The sequence below is a fragment of the Neofelis nebulosa genome, chromosome 2 (assembly GCF_028018385.1).
Source record: "Neofelis nebulosa isolate mNeoNeb1 chromosome 2, mNeoNeb1.pri, whole genome shotgun sequence".
Lineage (NCBI taxonomy): Eukaryota > Metazoa > Chordata > Mammalia > Carnivora > Felidae > Neofelis > Neofelis nebulosa.
The window spans coordinates 14,445,605-14,463,505 of NC_080783.1; the positions used below are offsets into that span (position 1 = coordinate 14,445,605).

At 42.1% G+C, this 17,901-nt stretch overlaps 1 protein-coding gene across 1 annotated transcript; it reads right to left on the minus strand.

Moving 5' to 3' along the window:
• Positions 1 to 5,402: 5,402 nt before the first annotated feature.
• Positions 5,403 to 17,886, minus strand: MRPL44 (mitochondrial ribosomal protein L44). Its single transcript, XM_058703187.1, has 4 exons — positions 17,626 to 17,886; positions 15,226 to 15,694; positions 9,107 to 9,285; positions 5,403 to 5,920 (listed from the first exon to the last, which is right to left on the minus strand). Exons 1-4 carry the CDS (start codon positions 17,802 to 17,804, stop codon positions 5,731 to 5,733), a joined length of 1,017 nt encoding a protein of 338 aa, XP_058559170.1. The 5' UTR covers positions 17,805 to 17,886; the 3' UTR covers positions 5,403 to 5,730.
• Between the last annotated feature and the right edge of the window lie 15 nt (positions 17,887 to 17,901).

Consider the following 17,901-nt stretch of genomic DNA (forward strand, 5'->3'; position numbering starts at 1 on the left):
GTGTCTTTGTAATGAAGCCTCCGGAAAAATCCGAAGGACAGGTTGAGAGAGCTTCTGGGTTAATGCGCCCTTGGAGATTTGCCAGAGTGGAGCACTGGAAAAGGCACAGGAGCTCCTCACCCTGCCCCAGACCTTGCCCTATGTATCTCTTCCATCTGGCTGTTCCTGACTGACATCCTCTTATAAACCAGCGATCACTAGTAACATGTTTCTGAGTTCAGTGAGTTGCTCTAGCAAGCTAATAGAACCCAGTGAGGGAGTCGTGGGGACCTCTGATTTACAGCCATTGAGTCAGAAGCACAGGTGACAACCTGGGCAGGAATTGGCACCTGAAGTTGGGGGGTGGGGAGGCAGCCTTGTGGGCCTGAGCCCTTAACCCATGAGATGTGACACTCTGTCTCTGTAGATGGTGTTAGAATTTAGATGAATTGTAGGACGTCCAGTGTCCGAGTGTTGGTGGTATGGGGAAAGACACCCACACATTGGGACTGGGTGTCACAGCAGAGTAGCAAATGCCTTTCTAGGACTGGTTGGGGTTGGCTGCCCCAGGGAGAGGCGTAGACGGAGTTAACTACTTGGGGGGATGACTTCTGTGTCCTTGGCCTCCCGTGACTGCTGGAAGACCCTGTGTCCTACCGAGAGTCCACATCCGGCCACCCAAGAGTGGAGGACACCACTGGCTCTAAAGTCCCATTTCTTCTGAGATTCCCCAACCGCCCCTTTGACCCTCTCCCAAATCTTGAAGAAAAATGATGCAGTTGTGATTCAAGGGAGAAGTTTGCAAAATGAGAAATCACTGTTTTATATGGTCACAGGTACATTATTAGTGTTTGCAGATGAATTATTGAATGCGAGGGAATAAAACAGAAGTGAGTTTTTACATTTCTCAGTGCTATCCGTCCTTCATCTGAAGTTTCTAACCCCAGCCACCAAGCGTAGAGTGGCAACACTTTGTGCTCGTCCTTCGTAGACAAGGAAGCGATCCCAGCACCCACAACGGAGTCTTAGAGGCAGGTTGTCAGGAGCCCCACGGACATCGTTGTCAGGTTAGTTAATCTGAGGATGAGCCGCGAATTTTTTTTTTATTACTGTATTTGTCTTATTAACTATATTGCCTACTGATAAATCTCTCTGGCCCTGACTGATACGTTGTCTTGCTGGGGAGACACTAATCAATAACTTGCGTAGAGGAAGTATCTTCAGGAAGTCAGGCAATTTCTCCGGTTAGAGAAATGCTTCTTTTAGCAGGTCAATGATCTCATGACTCATCTCTTCTGCAAAACTCATTAGAACAAACTCATTAGTTCATCCTGCAATTTTAATGTACAACAGATGTGGTAAAAAGGTATCCTGCAAACAAGTAATGGAGTTCTTCCTCAATTGAAGGGGGAATAGGTTAATGTTTTTAATCTTCTCAGTTGCTCTCCTTCCAGAAATTTTTCTTAGAACTGTTACGAGCGAGCCCTAACCGGCAGCCGGATACCTGAACAAGAACGAATGCGTGTTAGCGGAAAAGCACAGACACTCCCAACGTCGAAATGGCTGTCTTTTTTTCAGGAGCACATGCGCTCGTGATTACAATTTTTGATTGTGTGAATTTTCTCCTGGAAAAAAAAAAAAATTGTTCCTGGTTTGCAAGATGGGATTTAATGTAACAATCGTTCTTGGTCTCCTACAGAGAGAGCCCTGGCTTCCCAGCGCTCTGATAGCCAGCCGAAGTTGTAAGCCACAGCTCTGGGTCCTGGGGGATGGTGGCAGAGGGGCTTTACAAAAGGAGGTTTGGAGAGATGATACGAGGGTCAGTTGAAGGGAGGAGAAGATTAAGTGGGCTTAGGGATACAGAGGGTAGCAGCGTGCCCCCTGCTGGAGGCTCCTCAGGGAGCGCCCCTCAGCCGGGGAGAGTTGGGAGCTGGTCCCCCATATGGGAAGAATGTCCACACCCGGTTTTATGAAGTGTCAAGATGCACAGTAAGAGTCCCTGATCCTGCAGAGCATTGTTCACACACACACACACACACACACACACACACACACACACACACACACACACACGAAAAGAATAGGAAGAAGGGGCCAATAAAAATCTTTAAAAGTGTTGTCTATGTAAGCCCTACAATTTTCTCTCTTTTCAGTAAATGTAAAAAAGCTCAGGGGCACGTGGCTGGCTCAGTCGGCTGGGAGTCCGGCTTCGGCTCAGGTCACAATCTTGAGGTTCATGAGCTGGAGCCCTGTGTTGGCTCTGTGCGGACAGCCCGGAGCCTGGAGCCTGCTTCGGATTCTGTGTCTCCCTCTCTCTCTGCCCCTCCCTTGCTCATGCTCTGTCTCTCTCTCTCTGTCAAAAATAAATAAACAGTAAAAAAAAATCTTTTTATTTATAAAAAAAAGAAGCTCAAACATTCATTCCTTGGCAGTATAAGTGAATTGCTCATGTATCAAATTCTTAGCTTCACATCCTGAGGGCCAAGGCGAGCTAGCTTCTTGCAGTCAGGTCCACAGAATGTTAGAGCTCCATGTGACCTTGAAAAGTCATGTTTCACTATAATCCTCTGCCCTATACATCCCTCCTTCCTGTGTATGGAGGAAATAACTGTTCCCTCCAATGGCACTTTGCACACTACTTAACTGTCAGGTGGGATTACCACACCACCTTGTGGCCAAAATCTAAAAAATGCTGAACACAAACAAAAACAGCCCCCGTTTGTTCCACTCTTACTTGGAAATTCGTTTCTAGTAATAGTTTACTTTCTCAAGACCACATGAAACACTTTGAGAATAATATTCCCTGTTTTATATATGCCTATCATAAAAACATTATGGACTCAAAAAGGATAAAGCTTATGTAATTGAGTCTGTAGACATCAGTCGTACGTTTTTGGCTCAATTTTATGCTTTGGGCTCAGGGAACTGGCAAGTGGGAAATGGTGGAAAAGGAGGTCAGAATTGCAACGTGAATGGCTTTAATGTCTTTCTCTGGTGCCAGGCCAACCTTAAGCATCAGTGCTTATGGTGTTGTTCCGACTTCCGTGTGATCATAAGGATGCTCTTCTCAATGTCAATTAGACAGTGGCCAAAAAGGCAGTCCTCCAAGTGGCCCCTGTATGCTTTTGGTCACACACACGCCTTTGACAACATCCTCACACCCCCGTGTTCCTCCTGCCCACATGTCAAATGTACGCAGTATTGGTTCTTACATGGCAAATTAAAGTTTATCTACAGGTTAGCTACAAGTTTCAAGCTCTTTCATAGGAAGCTGCAAAAGTATGTTAGTATTTTACTTTCTACATTCCAGCCCATCATAGTTTAGTGGGTGTTTTTTAAAAGTACAACTTTGGGGCGCCTGGGTGGCTCAGTCGGTTAAGTGTCTGACTTCGGCTCAGATCATGATCTCGCTGTTCCCGAGTCTGAGCCCTGCGTTGGGCTCTGTGCTGACAGCTCAGAGACTGGAGCCCACCTCAGATTCTGTGTCTCCCTCTCTCTCTCTGCCCCTCCCCTGCTCGCACTATCTCTCTCAAAAATAAAAAAATAAACATTAAAAAAATGTTTTTAAATACAACTTAAATCAGGGAAGACTTTACTTAGAAATGTGTTGAAGTCACATTCTTCATAAGAGATTTGGATCTCTGTCCTTGCAAAGTTTTTATGAACTAGACCTAGATTTCCTCCACATGTAAATCTAGAAGCATTCAAGGTTCAGAAGCTTGAAAATCTAAGGGTGAGGAGAGTTCCCTCCAACCCTGTAGGATAAGCTCCTGCAAGACGCCCTGAGCAGGAGAAATCTGGGATTATCAGCACTACTTGCGAGGGAAATGAAGGACTACCGAGTTTACAACCGAATTCTCTAAAGACCTTTTGGAAAAATGTTCACCCCAAATAAAATTAGAATAATATTTCAGCTGGGGCCCCTGGCTGACTCATTCCGAGGATGCAAGTGACTCTCGATCTTGGGGTCATGAGTTCGAACCCATGTTGGGCGTGGAGATTATTTAAATAAATAAATAAATACATGCATACATACACAAACGTTTAAAAAGAACATTAATTTTTAAAAAGTATTCATAAAAAAAGTAATACTCTAGCTAAATCTGACATTTTGCATATACTGGATGAGTTAAGTGTTTGGAGGACATTTACAGTCTCTTCTTCTCAGAACCTTTTCTATGATCTCTTCTTCTCTGGTGTCCATGAGATACGTACAAATCGTGTTTCCTTGTGGATGACACACCCAAGTGTGGCACTTTACCACTAGGTTTGGCCCTCTATCCTGGCGTTCAAGTGTTAGGAGCTGGAGTGAACTCTCAAAAGAAAGGTGAAATACTTTACTTTTGACCGACCAATGCAGCCAATTAGGTAATTCTGAGACTTTCCTCTCTAAAAACAGTCTCTACTTTTCCTGTGACAGCTGTAAGCCCTCCTACATATGACAAAAGTCCCACTGTCCTGACCGGTCTCGGGAAAGAGGTTCCAAAAGCCCTTTATCTTCCTTAATAGAAAGATTTTATGGCAAGTCTTTTGCCACCGAGAAAGTAAGGCGGGTCAACCAGCGGTTCTACTGGAGCCGAGGAAATTCAGCCAGGGTTCTTGTTCTCGCCACTTCTGCTCCAACGGGCATGATGTGACCCGGAATTACGGCCTGAGGATGTGCCACTGGGGTCTCCATCAAGACGCAAAGGACCCAGGCTGCATGAAGCTGGATTAAGTGGACTTCACGAAATGGGCCATCCATTGTGTCTATCTTAATGCTAGCTCTTTGAACATAAAATAAAAATATTTCAACTAGAAAAAAAGATTTCACGGCAAAAGTGCTGTCAGTTTTAACATTTCTATTCTGAACTCCCCAGTCCCACTTTTCTTGTTAACCCCTGGGACTGACTACTGACTGACTGAAACCAAAAATTATCACTGCTGCCAAAAGTTAGAAACAAACAAAGGGAATGTGCGGTTGGAGGGTCACTGAATCAAACACGAAGGACCGAAGAACCGGAAGGAGACATGCTGAGCTCTGCCCTCCACAAGCTGAATGTTACGGTAAAATACTTACAACATGCTTGGTGCACAGCAGCCAGGACTGTGATTCTGGGACACTAAGTTGATAAACACATACTTTATTTTTCCGTTGGCATTGATAAACGTATACTTTTTCAATTAGCGTATTTTAAACTGCTTTTGAAAAGTTAACCTTTTCTGCCATTTGTTTTATAGAAATTCAAGAACTATGAGATGAATGCGTTTAGTATACAAAATTTTAAACCTTGACAGAATCTAAGGACCATGTAAATACCCAACTGTGATCATCTGCACTTTACATTTCTAAAGGTTAAGAATGATTACTATTTTAGCTAAAATAGTATTTGAGGGGCAAAGTTCACCAACCTGGGTATATCAACGTAAACTATAATGAAGTCTTTGGAGAATGACTTTTTTATTGGCATTAAAGTTCGCATGAAACACATACCCAAATTATGATGAAGCCGGAAAGGAATCAAATACGCCTAACTATACATGTGAGATACAGTAATAAAATCAAAGACTTCAGAAAAAATTTACTGGAAGATATCTAAAAAGACTTTTGACAAAACAAAAATGAAAAAAAAAAAAAGAATCACTGACCTGATGAATATTTGTTTAATTTTAGGAACTCGTGATGAGGAATAAGACCTATTTCTTTACAATCTGAACAATGTCCAGCTGTGAGCATCTCTGACCTGTGTCTCACTGCCTGGCTCGCAGATCTCAGGCTGCCACATGCTTGGCCGGGTAGCCGGGTAGCTTCTCTGCTCTGAAATTCCCTCCGGGTGTGGAATAGTCCCAGGGCCGGCGGTTCTCCATGAACCCGTAGAGCTTCCGCAGCGCCACGCGAGCAGCTTCTTCTTCCGCAGCCAGCACGGTCTCCCCAGGTCCCTCCGCAATCAGCTTTCTATCACTAGACAAAACACCGAGAGTAGTCTGAAATTATCCGTGCATCATAAGACATGGGCCACAAGCCTGTTATGGTTTCTAAACCTTATTTTGGCAAGAATATCTATCAGGAGTAACACAAGAGCTTTGTATGTAGTATCTTTTGAATAGTAGGGTTTTGTGCGAATTCCTTATATACAGTAGTTAGAAAAGAAATATTTACATTTCCATAGAAATATCAACAACTTAGTAGGTCCAATATTTTTTTTCAATTTTTTTAAATGTTTATTTGAGAGAGAGAGACAGAGAGACAGAGAGAGACACAGCACGAACAGGGATGGGGCACTGAGAGAGGAAGACAAAGAATCTGAAGCAGGCTCTAGGCTCTGAGCTGTCAGCATAGAGCCTGACGCAGGGCTTGAACTCACAAGCCCTGAGATCATGACCTGAACCAAAGTCAGATGCTTAACTGACTGAGCCACCCAGGTGCACCCAATATTTTTCAAATCAAAAACCAAGGTGCATCTAGGTAAATATGGTTTTGTTCTGCTGTTGTTAGTGATGAAAGAATATATAAAAATCTTCCTACTAAAACTCAAAACTATTAAAACTAAATTCATGGAGGGCGCCTGGTGGCTCAGTCGTTAAGCATCTGACTTCGGCTCAGGTCATGATCTCATGGTTCATGAGCTCGAGCCCTGCTTTGGGTGAACATGAGCCCGTTCTGGGTGAGCCCCACTTTTCCCTCTCCCTCTCTCTCTTCTCCTCCTGGGATTCTCTCTCTCTGCCCCTTGATGACTTGTGCCCTCTTTCTCAAAAACAAAAAAAAGACTCTTCATGGAAAATTGACATTATTTTTAATTTATCTTGAACCTGTAATGTGAGGAAAAATTTTACGGAACTAAATTGTGCCTTTCTGGTTTCTCATCTAAACTTTAAAACAAATAAAATAGTAGTTCTATATATATACTTTTTAAAGTTTTATTTATTTTGAGAGTGTGCACACGTTGAGGGGCAGAGAGAGGGAGGGAAACAGAATCCCAACCACAGAGCTTGATCTCATGAACCATGAGATCACGACCTGAGCCAAAATCAAAAGTCAGACGCTCAACTGACTGAGCTACCCCGGTTCTAGATTTTACAGTAAGAGCTTTAGATCTTTAAAACTTGCTAAGATCTAAAAAAAATTATATATTATAATCCACTTTGATTTATTCCCAAAGGATACTGAAGTAGCACAGTGAACACTTAAGGCTATTGGTGTTCTAGTAAAACCAAATTACAACAAAAATAGGTATTCTGCTTTACTGATATCTGTCTTACTATAACTAGCAATCTCTTCTCCAAAAGTGTAAAAAATGATCCAGCAAGGGAGGAAAGGATGTGCACTGGACAAGTGTGGTATGGATGTGCTACTTGTCAATTATCTTTAACTACTTCCTGGAAATTTCCTGACCCCAAACTGGACCTATCCAACTAAAAGAAGCATCTCTGAAAATTTCATGAACAGCAACTCCACTTAGTAGCTTTGATTCAATATAAATTGACCTGAAAGCTAAGGAAGACTCAAATCAAAGAAAGACAAGCAGAACTGTGCAGATAAAAGAAAAACAATGTGGAAGGAATTTGCTCAGAAACACTTGCTGTGGTAATACTATGGAATGAAACAAAGCTTAATCATATAGGTTACACTTTACCATAATAATTACACAGTGCATATTTGTACAAAATAAAGGATAGAGAAAATCATCTAAGTGAATTTCAACTATACAATGTTTATTTATCATGTTTCTACCTCAATGATGGTGGCAATGTATCACTGTTCATTTTTTTAAAAACCATTATGCAAAATCTAGGTTTTGTCCTAGATAATAATAATTATTATTAATAATTCTATTACCTGATGACAACAATTTTAGTAACAGGGCAAACTCCTTTTTTTGTTTAAATATAAGAGATCATTCTTCAAACCTTCCATGTATCATTAAAAATCCTTTAAGAACATCACCTGTTCTAGCTGTACTATATTCCATCATGTGTATCTGTCATTTCCCTCTTGCTGGATACCAAAGTTTATAATAACTTTTTGCCTTATTTAAAAACTATTAGCTCAACAACTGTTTACTGACTACTATGTCTTAGGAACTGTTGTAGGTATGGGGGATAAAGGGTAAACCACAAATGAACACCTCTGTTTACACATTTTGATGTCCAGAAGGAGACACACCCAAAAGTGAGAACACCAAATCAAAGAACGTGAAAAATGTAAAGACTGTTGGCGTTTTGTCAGAATTACGAAATATTGCACCACTCTGTTCTTCTGCCAGGGGTATATGAACTGCAGATAAAGGACGTGTTTAAGACTTTTCAATCTGATAAGCAGAAGTATCTCATCATTGTGCTGTGCACTTCAAGTTGAAACTTTTTACATTATCCATTTTCTCCTTTGTGATGCCTTCCATCGCCTTTAACTTAGAAAATTCTTCGTCACATAAAGATTAGGAAAACATTTACCTAATTTAATTGAGGTCGCTTATTCAATCAGTGTGAGGCAAGTCAACTGTTTACTAACAAAACTAAGACCTGTTCAACGTGGGTTGATTTATATATTTTGATGGACAACTAAACCCTTCCTTTTCCAGTCCTAGGCTCAGCTGAAGCTGTTACAAGTGTGGATTACGGTTCAATCGGTAACACTTTTGAATCACAAGTTTTCTTTTTCTACAGAAATAGTTAGAATAAGATGAAGTTCTTACCTCCAAGTATACAACGTATACTTGGTTAGCAAAAGCTACTATTAGCAAACCCCAGATTACTTGGCTTCCCCTAAGAATAACCAGCAGGAAAAGAAGTAGTAAAGAGATAATCATGGGAATGAGATTTTAAAAATCTTCTAATGCAGGGGCGCCTGGGTGGCTCGGTCAGTTAAGCGTCCGACTTTGGCTCAGGTCATGATCTCACTGCTCGTGAGTTCGAGCCCCGCGTCGGGCTCTGTGCTGACAGCTCAGAGCCTGGAGCCTGCTTTGGATTCTGTGTCTCCCTCTCTCTCTGACCCTCCCCCGTTCATGCTCTGTCTCAAAAATAAATAAACGTTAAAAAAATTTTTTTTAGAAATCTTCCAATGCAATTAGAGATTATATTAAGGAATTGTGAAGTCAGTTTTTAAGGCTTCCAATCAATGTTATGAAGCTAAGATTAAAATTTTACTAACCAGTACAAGCCAACAAAAAACACAGGCAAAGCTGTGGTGCTTCCAGACTGCCTGGTAAGTCTAGATTCAGGAGCTGAAATATTCCTTTTCTTCAGTTCTTCTACCAGTAGCCCCATGGGATTTATTATCTTCCAAATCTCAAAGAGTTCTTTTCCAGTCATCTGAGTAATTAAGAAGTCCTGCGCATAAAAATATAATTTATACATTGAAATTAGTATGATGAAAATAAGGACCATAATTCAAAGTACACTTTTAAGAGAATTTAAAAACTTACTGGGAATTGAAAAAGACAAAATGTACTATTCTTTTTCATTTCTGTGTAGTTTTTCACGTAAGTTTTACTACAAAAATCATAGTTGTCGCAGACGACATGATACTCTATGTAGAAAACCCAATAGATTCCACCAAAAAATTGCTAGAACTGATACACGGATTCCGTAGTCACAGGATACAAAATCAACATATAGAAGTGTTACATTTCTATACACCAATAATGAAACAGCAGAAGGATAAATCAAGGAATCAATCCCATTTAAGATTATACCAAAAACCATCAGATATCTAGGAATAAACCTACCCAAAGAGGTAAAAGATCTGTACTCTGAAACCCATAGAACACTTATGAAAGAAACTGAAGATGACACAAAAAAATGGAAAAACATTCCATGCTATGGGTGGGAAGAACAAGCATTGTTAAAACGTCTATGCTACTCAAAGCAATGTACACATTTAATGCGATTCCTATCGAAATACCACCAGCATTTTTCACAGAGCTAGAACAAATAATCCTAAAATTTGTATGGAACCACAAAAGACCCCCAAAAACAAAGCAATTCTGAAAAAGAAAAAGCTGGAAGCATCACAATTCCGGACTTCAAGCTATATTACAAAGCTGTAGTCTTCAAGACAATATGGTACTGACACAAAAAGAGACACGTATCAATGGAATAGAAGAGAAAACCCAGAAATGGGCCCACAACTATATGGTAACTAATCTTCAACAAAGCAGGAAAGAATATCCAATGGAAAAAAGACAGTCTCTTTAACAAATGGTGTTGGGAAAACTGGACAGCAACATGCAGAAGAATGAAACTGGACCACTTTCTTACACTATACACAAAAGTTAAGTATAGGAAACAATCAAAATCCTAGAGAAGATCACAGACAGAAACCTCTTTGAATCTGGCCATAGAGACTTCTTACTAGATACATTTCTGGAGGTAAGGGAAACAAAAGTAAAAATGAACTACTGGAACCTCACAAGATAAAAAGCTTCTGGGGCGCCCGGGTGATTCAGTCGGTTAAGTGTCAGACTTCAGCTCAGGTCATGGTCTTGAGGTCCGTGAGCTCAAGCACCACAACAGTCTCTGTGCTGACAGCTCAGAGCCTGGAGCCTGCTTCAGATTCTGTGTCTCCCTCTGTCTCTAACCCTCCCCGACTCACTCGTACACTCGTGCACACGTACGTGCACGCACGCTCTCTCTCTCAAAGATAAACATTAAAAAAAATTAAAACAAAAAAGATAAAAAGCTTCCGCACAGCAAAGGAAACAATCAACAAAACTAAAAGGCAACCTTCAGAATGAGAGAAAATATTTGCAAATGACTTATCTGATAAAGGGTTAGTATCCAAAATCTATAAAGAACTTACCAACAATACCCAAAACACAAATAACCCAGTTAAGAAATGGGCAGAAGACATGAGCATTTTTCCAAAGATATATACAGATGGCTAACAGTCACATGAAAAGATGCTCCATATCACCCATCATCAGGGAAATACAAATCGAAACCACAATGAGATACCACCTCACGCCTGTCAGAATGGCTCACATTGACAACTCAGGCAACAGGTGATGGTGAGGATGCGGAGAAAGAGGAACCCTCTTACACTGTTGGTGGGAATGCAAACTGGTGCACCTGCTCTGGAAAACAGTGTGGAGTGTCCTCAAAAAATTAAAACTATTACTACCCTACGACCCCGTAATTGTACTACTAGGTATTTACCCAAAGAATACAAAACTGCTGATGTGAAGGGGGACACCCCGATGTTTACAGCAGCACTATCAACATCAGCCGAACTATGGAGAGAGCCCAAGTGTCCCTAGATTGATGAAGATGTGGTATATATCTGCAAAGCAGTATTACTCAGACGTCAAAAACAATAAAATCTTGCCATCTGCAACAGCGTGGATGGAGCTAGAGTGTATTATGCTAAGGGAAATGAGTCAGAAAAAAACAAATACCACATGATTTCCCTCATATGTGGAATTTAAGAAACAAAAGAGAAGACCGTACGGGGGACAAAGAAGCAAACCATAAAACACTCTTAACTACAGAGAACTAGCTGACAGTTGCTGGAGGGGAGGTGGGGGAGATGGGTTAAATGAGGGACAGGTAGTAAGGAGGGCACTTGCCAGGATGAACACCGGGTGTCATATGTAAGTAATAAGTCACTAAATTCTACTCCCGAAACTACTATTACGCTATATGTTAATAGAATTTAAATAAAAACTTGAAGAAAAAAATAAAAATAATAGTTGAAGGTGAAATCTTATCTTAGAAATAGATCTTTATCAGTAAGAAAAAGATTTTTAAAGCAAATGAATTAATGAATAGATGGTAGAAACTTCCACCAGAAACTCGTTTAAGAAACTATTATGGGAGGCAGCTGGTGGCTGTTAAGTGATGCTTCAGCTCAGGTTATCATCTCAGGATACTGAGATCAAGCCCTGGGCTCTGCACTGGTTGTGGAGCCTGCTTAAGATCCTCTCTCCTAGAGCACTCGGGCGGCTTAGTCGGTCAAGCGTCTGACTTCGGCTCAGGTCACGATCTCATAGTTTGTGGGTTCAAGCCCCGCGTCGGGCTCTGTGCTGACAGCCCGGAGCCTGCTTCGGATTCTGTGTCTCCCTCTCTCTCTGGCCCTCCCCTGCTCACTTTCTGTTTCTCAAAAATAAATAAATGTTAAAAAAAAAAAAAACAACCAAAAAACCTCTAGAGGGTAGTACTTCACTGTCTAAATTTATGATTTAAAAAAATAATTTAAATAATTTCACGTTAAGTGTCTTTTGAACCTATTTAAGACCTGATATTTTCAATTTATGAGACTAAGAAAATTGAAAAATTATGAACAAAGAATTAATTTTGCCAATAAAACAACTATCAATATTGACAGAAAATAAGGGGACATAAATTTTCATTAAAATATACTGCAAGTAACTCATGTTAACAAACACAGTATAGGGCACCTGGCTAGCTTAGTGGGTTGAGCATCCAAGTCTTGGTTTCGGGCTCAGGTCATGTCGTCACGATTCATGGGTTCAAGCCTCACATAAGGCTCTGCACTGACAGTGCGAAGTCTGCTTGAGATTCTTTCTTTCCCTGTCTCTCTGCCCCTCCCCTGCTCACGCTCTCTCTCAAAAAATAAACTTTAAAAAAAAAAGATTTAAAAAAACCCAGTATATAATAAAAGATGGGTAAATGGGGATAGGAGGGGAGAAACTTAAAAAACACCTTAGTTCATAAAATAGTCAATTTCATTACAACACTTGCCCAAGCACCAGAACTCTATTTCAGCTTCATTAGTAAAAAATATTTATCACCTGAAACCACCATAACACTGTACATTAATAACACTGGAATTAAAAAAAAAAATTAATTTCTAAGTCCTTATTGGGGATTTTGAATTTTTTAATGTATAGAGTTGCCTTACGAGACACATATGTTAATTACACCTATATATGAATCCCTGGGATTATCTGCAATATAAAATAACCCAACGGTAGGGTAAGGAAAAACAATCTGAATGCCTAAGATATTAGTAGGAATAGAAAAAGAAATCTAGATTTTTCTGGTGATTACCTATGCCTCCTATTTTTTCCCAATAGGTTCCTGGTCTTATTAGTTTATTATTAGAACTTTCAGTGGAAGTGGAGGCTGAACATTCCAATCTCACCTCCCCAGAACAGGGAGACAGTATGAAGACATGCTTCTAAAATGCACCTATGATCATGGAAATCTATCAAAACTCCTCCAGGTTTCTCTAGAGCAGTCTTAACAAGACCATCCACTATGTACTCCTCAATACGCTTCCCTACACACAAGCTTGTCCTCAAGGTTTCTTCCTGGAATGTCCTTCCTAGGGGCAAGCATCACTTTCATGAACTTTCCCTAACCCTGTTATAACTGACTGTTGCCTCCCGAGTTCCCTCTGCACCTTTATAACACATTTTTGAGAGCAACGGCCACTCGAACCGCCTAATGAGCTGACTAGGACCCTGGAGGCAAGGATCGTTCGTATTCCATGTTGGTCCGGCTCCAGTGCTCAGCAAAGTGTTTAGCACACACTAAACAACAGATCCTAGGTGGACAAATGAATGGAATAAACACAGATATTTGACCTACTTATCTTTAACAGGATCTATAAATAGGACTGTCAACAGAGTCACTACGACACAGAAAAGATGAATTTCCAAAATGGTCTCAGGACTACCTTGTGGAAATATCAAAGCAAAGCGACCAAAATTTGTTTAGACAGTTCTAAGACTCCACAGAAGCTAAAGGGACAAAGAGAATGGAAATCAAGGGAGGACTCAGTGAGGATTTCTTTAGAAAAAGCTATTTTACTGGGAGAGGAGAGGGCAAAGGAGAGGATTTCCTTTTCACCTCAAGCCACGAGGACTTCAAACAGTCCAGTGGCCTCCAAATCTGAGACGAGAAACATACAGTCACCTGGCCGCCAACACACATTCTCTGCTTACAGGCAACAGGCTGGCAGAGGCTGCCAGTAGCAGAAGCCTGCGACTCATGTCAAAGGTATAAATATCCTCGAGACCTAACGTGGAACTCACAGAAGGGATATCATTTGTAAGGGAATCCTATGCAGGAAACCGGAAGCTGATGTGGGGAAAAGAGTCAATACCCAGGTCAAGGAAGATGGCTGGAAGGTTCCAGCAGGGGACACAATGCCCCGCAGTTGTTTTGAACATCAACCAGACTCAGAAAGCACTAGACCAGCTGACGGCCACCAGGTCAAGTAAAAATCTTCTCTTCTCCTTTTTCCTTCTCTGAGCTCCCCCTCCAGAAGGACCGTTAATGTACCTGCTTCCCAAAGGCAGAGAGGTGGCCCACCTGTTACAGGCCCTAGTTGGGGAAGGAGGAAGACGGATACGAACAAAGCCTGAATGTTGGCCAATGCAGGTATTCTTCTGTATCAAAGTGATCAAAACGAAATGATATCCCAACAGTTAAGGGATGCTGATCTCAAGGACCCCGACATTCAGATGTCTGAATCAAGACTGTCTCTTGACTTAAAGTAATTGTGTGAATTTGCCATTATGTAAAGGTGACCAAAAACTCGTGCATTCATCCAATGCAGGGGATAAAAATCCTCCCAAATTCTAAAAGAACAGGGGGAGTCAAGGAATCCCAATTACGTAAGTATTTTCACTAGCTAAGCTACTGGCTAACAAGGAATTAGGTATACATCGCAGAGACCCAGAAATCCAAGATTTTACTACTTGTAAAAGTGGAACAGCAGCCGGTGCCTCAGCACAAAGCTCCCTAACCACCCCAGGCCTTCGAATAGTTAGTGTCGTTCATTCACTAAACACCTACTGAACATGTACCATGCAGGCACTGCCTGTGGACCTAATGATGGAAAGCTGAAGACAGGCTTGCAGTCCTGGGAACTCACAACCTAGCACTGAATATGCACCTCTGATGATGTCCTCAATAATGAGACACTACCATAAGCTTTAGGGCTTTCTCAGGATTTGGTAGGGAGAAAAATTCACATATAAGCTTCCAAGGTCATTTAACAAAGGAACGAATCACGAAACAGTCTTTTCAGGGGCGCCTGGGTGGCTCAGTTGGTTAAGCTCCAAGCTTCAGCTCAGGTCGTGATCTCACGGTTCGTGGGTTTGAGCCCCGAGTCAGGCTCTGTGCTGACAGCTCGGAGCCTGGAGCCTGCTTCGCGTTCTGTGTCCCCCTCTCGCCCCGCCCCTTCCCCCACCTGCGCTCTCTCTCAAAAATAAACACTAAAAAAAAATTTTTTTTAAACTTCTTTTTCTTCTGCCCACCTCATGTATGTCCCAGCCTCTGCAATCAAGCATTACCTACCCTGATGAAAAGAGCAGTCCTCTCAGGGCCACTGCTCTGCAGCAAGGCTCCAACTACTGCGAAGAAAGTCTGCTGTAAAACAGGCGGGGGAACTGGAAATTCTGCACTCAGTGTTAACTGCTCCACGGCCAAGTTTCTGGCCACATGACATACCACTTCCTCACCAGTGAGAAAGTCAACGAGACTCTTAATGCCTTCGGTGGGCAAGTCTGGGTATGCATCCTCGAGACATTGTGTGAGGCAAGTTTTTGAAAAAGATGTCCCTTGTTCAGAGAGTTCTTGATTATCTTTAAGATTCAGAAGAACAGCTTCTTTCTCTATTCCAAGGTTTTGGCGCTTGGCCTCCTCACTTTTAATATAGCAGCTATTAACAAATGCAGTTTTGAGAAGATCTAAGGAAAAGGTCTCCTGTAACCGATGTCCAAACGCTTCTATTTCAGCATGGTAATCCCAGTTGGGCTTCTCTGAACTGAAAACATAGGACAGAAGATAGTAAGAGATGGTAAAGAGAACAATAAGATGTTGCAATGATGCAAGAACTTTTCATTGGGATGCAATTTGATTGATTATGTAAAGGAAATTTAAAAAGACTGAGTTTCATTTTTTTTTAATTTTTTTAAATTTATTTTTGAGGCAGAGAGAGAGCATGAGCAGGGGAGGGGCAGAGAGAGGGGGGGACACAGAACCCGAAGCGAGCTCCAGGCTCTAAGCTATCAGCACAGAGCCAGATGCAGGGCTCGAACTCACGGAGTGTGAGATCATGACCTGAGCTGAAGTCGGACGCTCAACCGACTGAGCCACCCAGGCGCCCCACGGACTGAGTTTCATTTTAACACAAGGCTTTGATTTTTCTAAAAGTTAAAACTTAAGTCAGATGAGTACTTGCGGTTCTTTGCTATATTCACTGGTGCACTCATTTTCCCTTTGAGCCAATGTTAAAGATGTTCTTCAACGTCAGAGACTGAGCCATTACCCTACCTTTTAGAGTCCTCATTTCTCCTATAACCACAGAATTATGCTTTATACCCAGGTATGAAATACACATTATAATTTCACAGGTTCAAGATATAAACAATAACATTATATTCAGCTCTTATTTTATCAAGTTTTACAAACACCCATTTAAATTAGCAACTAAATAATCTACTATCATAGTAAGCAGGTTAAAAGTTCGTGATCATTCCCAGGAATGACTACAAGGTCTTTCTAAGGAGACACTAAGACCAAAATAAAACTCTTTTAAGTAAAAAAGGATAGGAGGGATGCCTGGGTGGCTCAGTTAGTTAAACATCTGAAGCCTGCCTGGGATTCTCTCTCTCTCCCCTCCCTCTCTGCCTCTACCCTGCTTGCTCGCTCTCTCTCAAAATAAGTAAGTAAACTTAAAAAAAATTGTTTTTAAAATAGGAAAAGCTAAAGATTTTGGCTATAAGTCATAAAATGTATATAACCTATATAATGCTTAGTTTCTTCCAATTATAAAAGCTTAACATGACTAACCTCACAATAATCAAAGAAATGTGAATTAAGAAGAGGTAACTATTTTTTTGCCTATTAGGAAAAGAACTTAACATTGTTTTGAAAGAACAGAAGAATATGAACTTCTCTTCCTACTGATCTATGTTTAAATTGGTTCACCTTTGGGGGGGGGGGTGGGCAATATTAAAGCCGCTATGAAATTTCATACTTAATTCCAAAGGAGTAGTAACTTCCAAATTAGTCACTGCTGTAATAGCAATAATATGGAACTCAAATACCTACAAATGGAAGTCAAAAGACTGAGGTGCACACTGCCACGACTGCATGTCAAAGACACCTTATCAGAGACAAGAAGATCCGAGACCTCACGTGCAGCAGATCTCAGGTGGCGCTACCTGTGACTTTCTCTACCAGACCACTGGACCTCTCTGCCAAGCTACTGCCAGACACTATTGCAACAAGACTAAGAACAAACAAGATAAATTAGGGCAAACCCCCCCCCCCAAAAAAACCCCTAAAGCTCAACTGTTACTGTTTTCCTTTTATTCTGGCAAGTGGACTTGTGCATACACTTAAGTTCGCTCTTGCAACGCTGTGGAACGCTTTCATCCCTCTTATCCGTACCCAAGAATTCCCAGCCATTGCAACACAGGGTCTACAACCCCCCAGGCCCGCATAGAGGTTACACTCGGGAGGCCTCATTTCTCACAACTCGCGGTTGATAGGATCGAAGGGAGAGTGCCGCGGCGCCCCAAGGCAGAAATCCATTCCCTGGGATTCAGTCCACGCGTCCACGTTCCACCGGTGTCTCTACCACACGTGTCCCAGGCTCAGGCCAGGCGCGCTTTATCGAGGAGCCACCCTCCTCGCCGCCGCCGCCCGGTCCCCCACCGCCAACCCGACCCCTTCCGAGACGGCTCCTACCGGCGCACGGGCGGCGGCGGGCACCGGAGCAGGCGCCAGCGCTCTAACTCCTTCTGGAAGCGGAAGGCGGCGCGGAATCCCTTCTTCACGCCCCGAACAGGCGGGACGAGAGTGGGGGCGGCCGGGGCCAGGAGGCAGCGAGGCCCCCGCAACAGCAGCCTCCCCAGGCCGGATGCCATTGCTGGGGGGAAAACAAAACTCAGCGGAGGGCGGAAGGAAAAAAGCCGGACCGGTGCCTCGGTAACACAGACCCCCGGACTTGGACGAGGAGAGCGA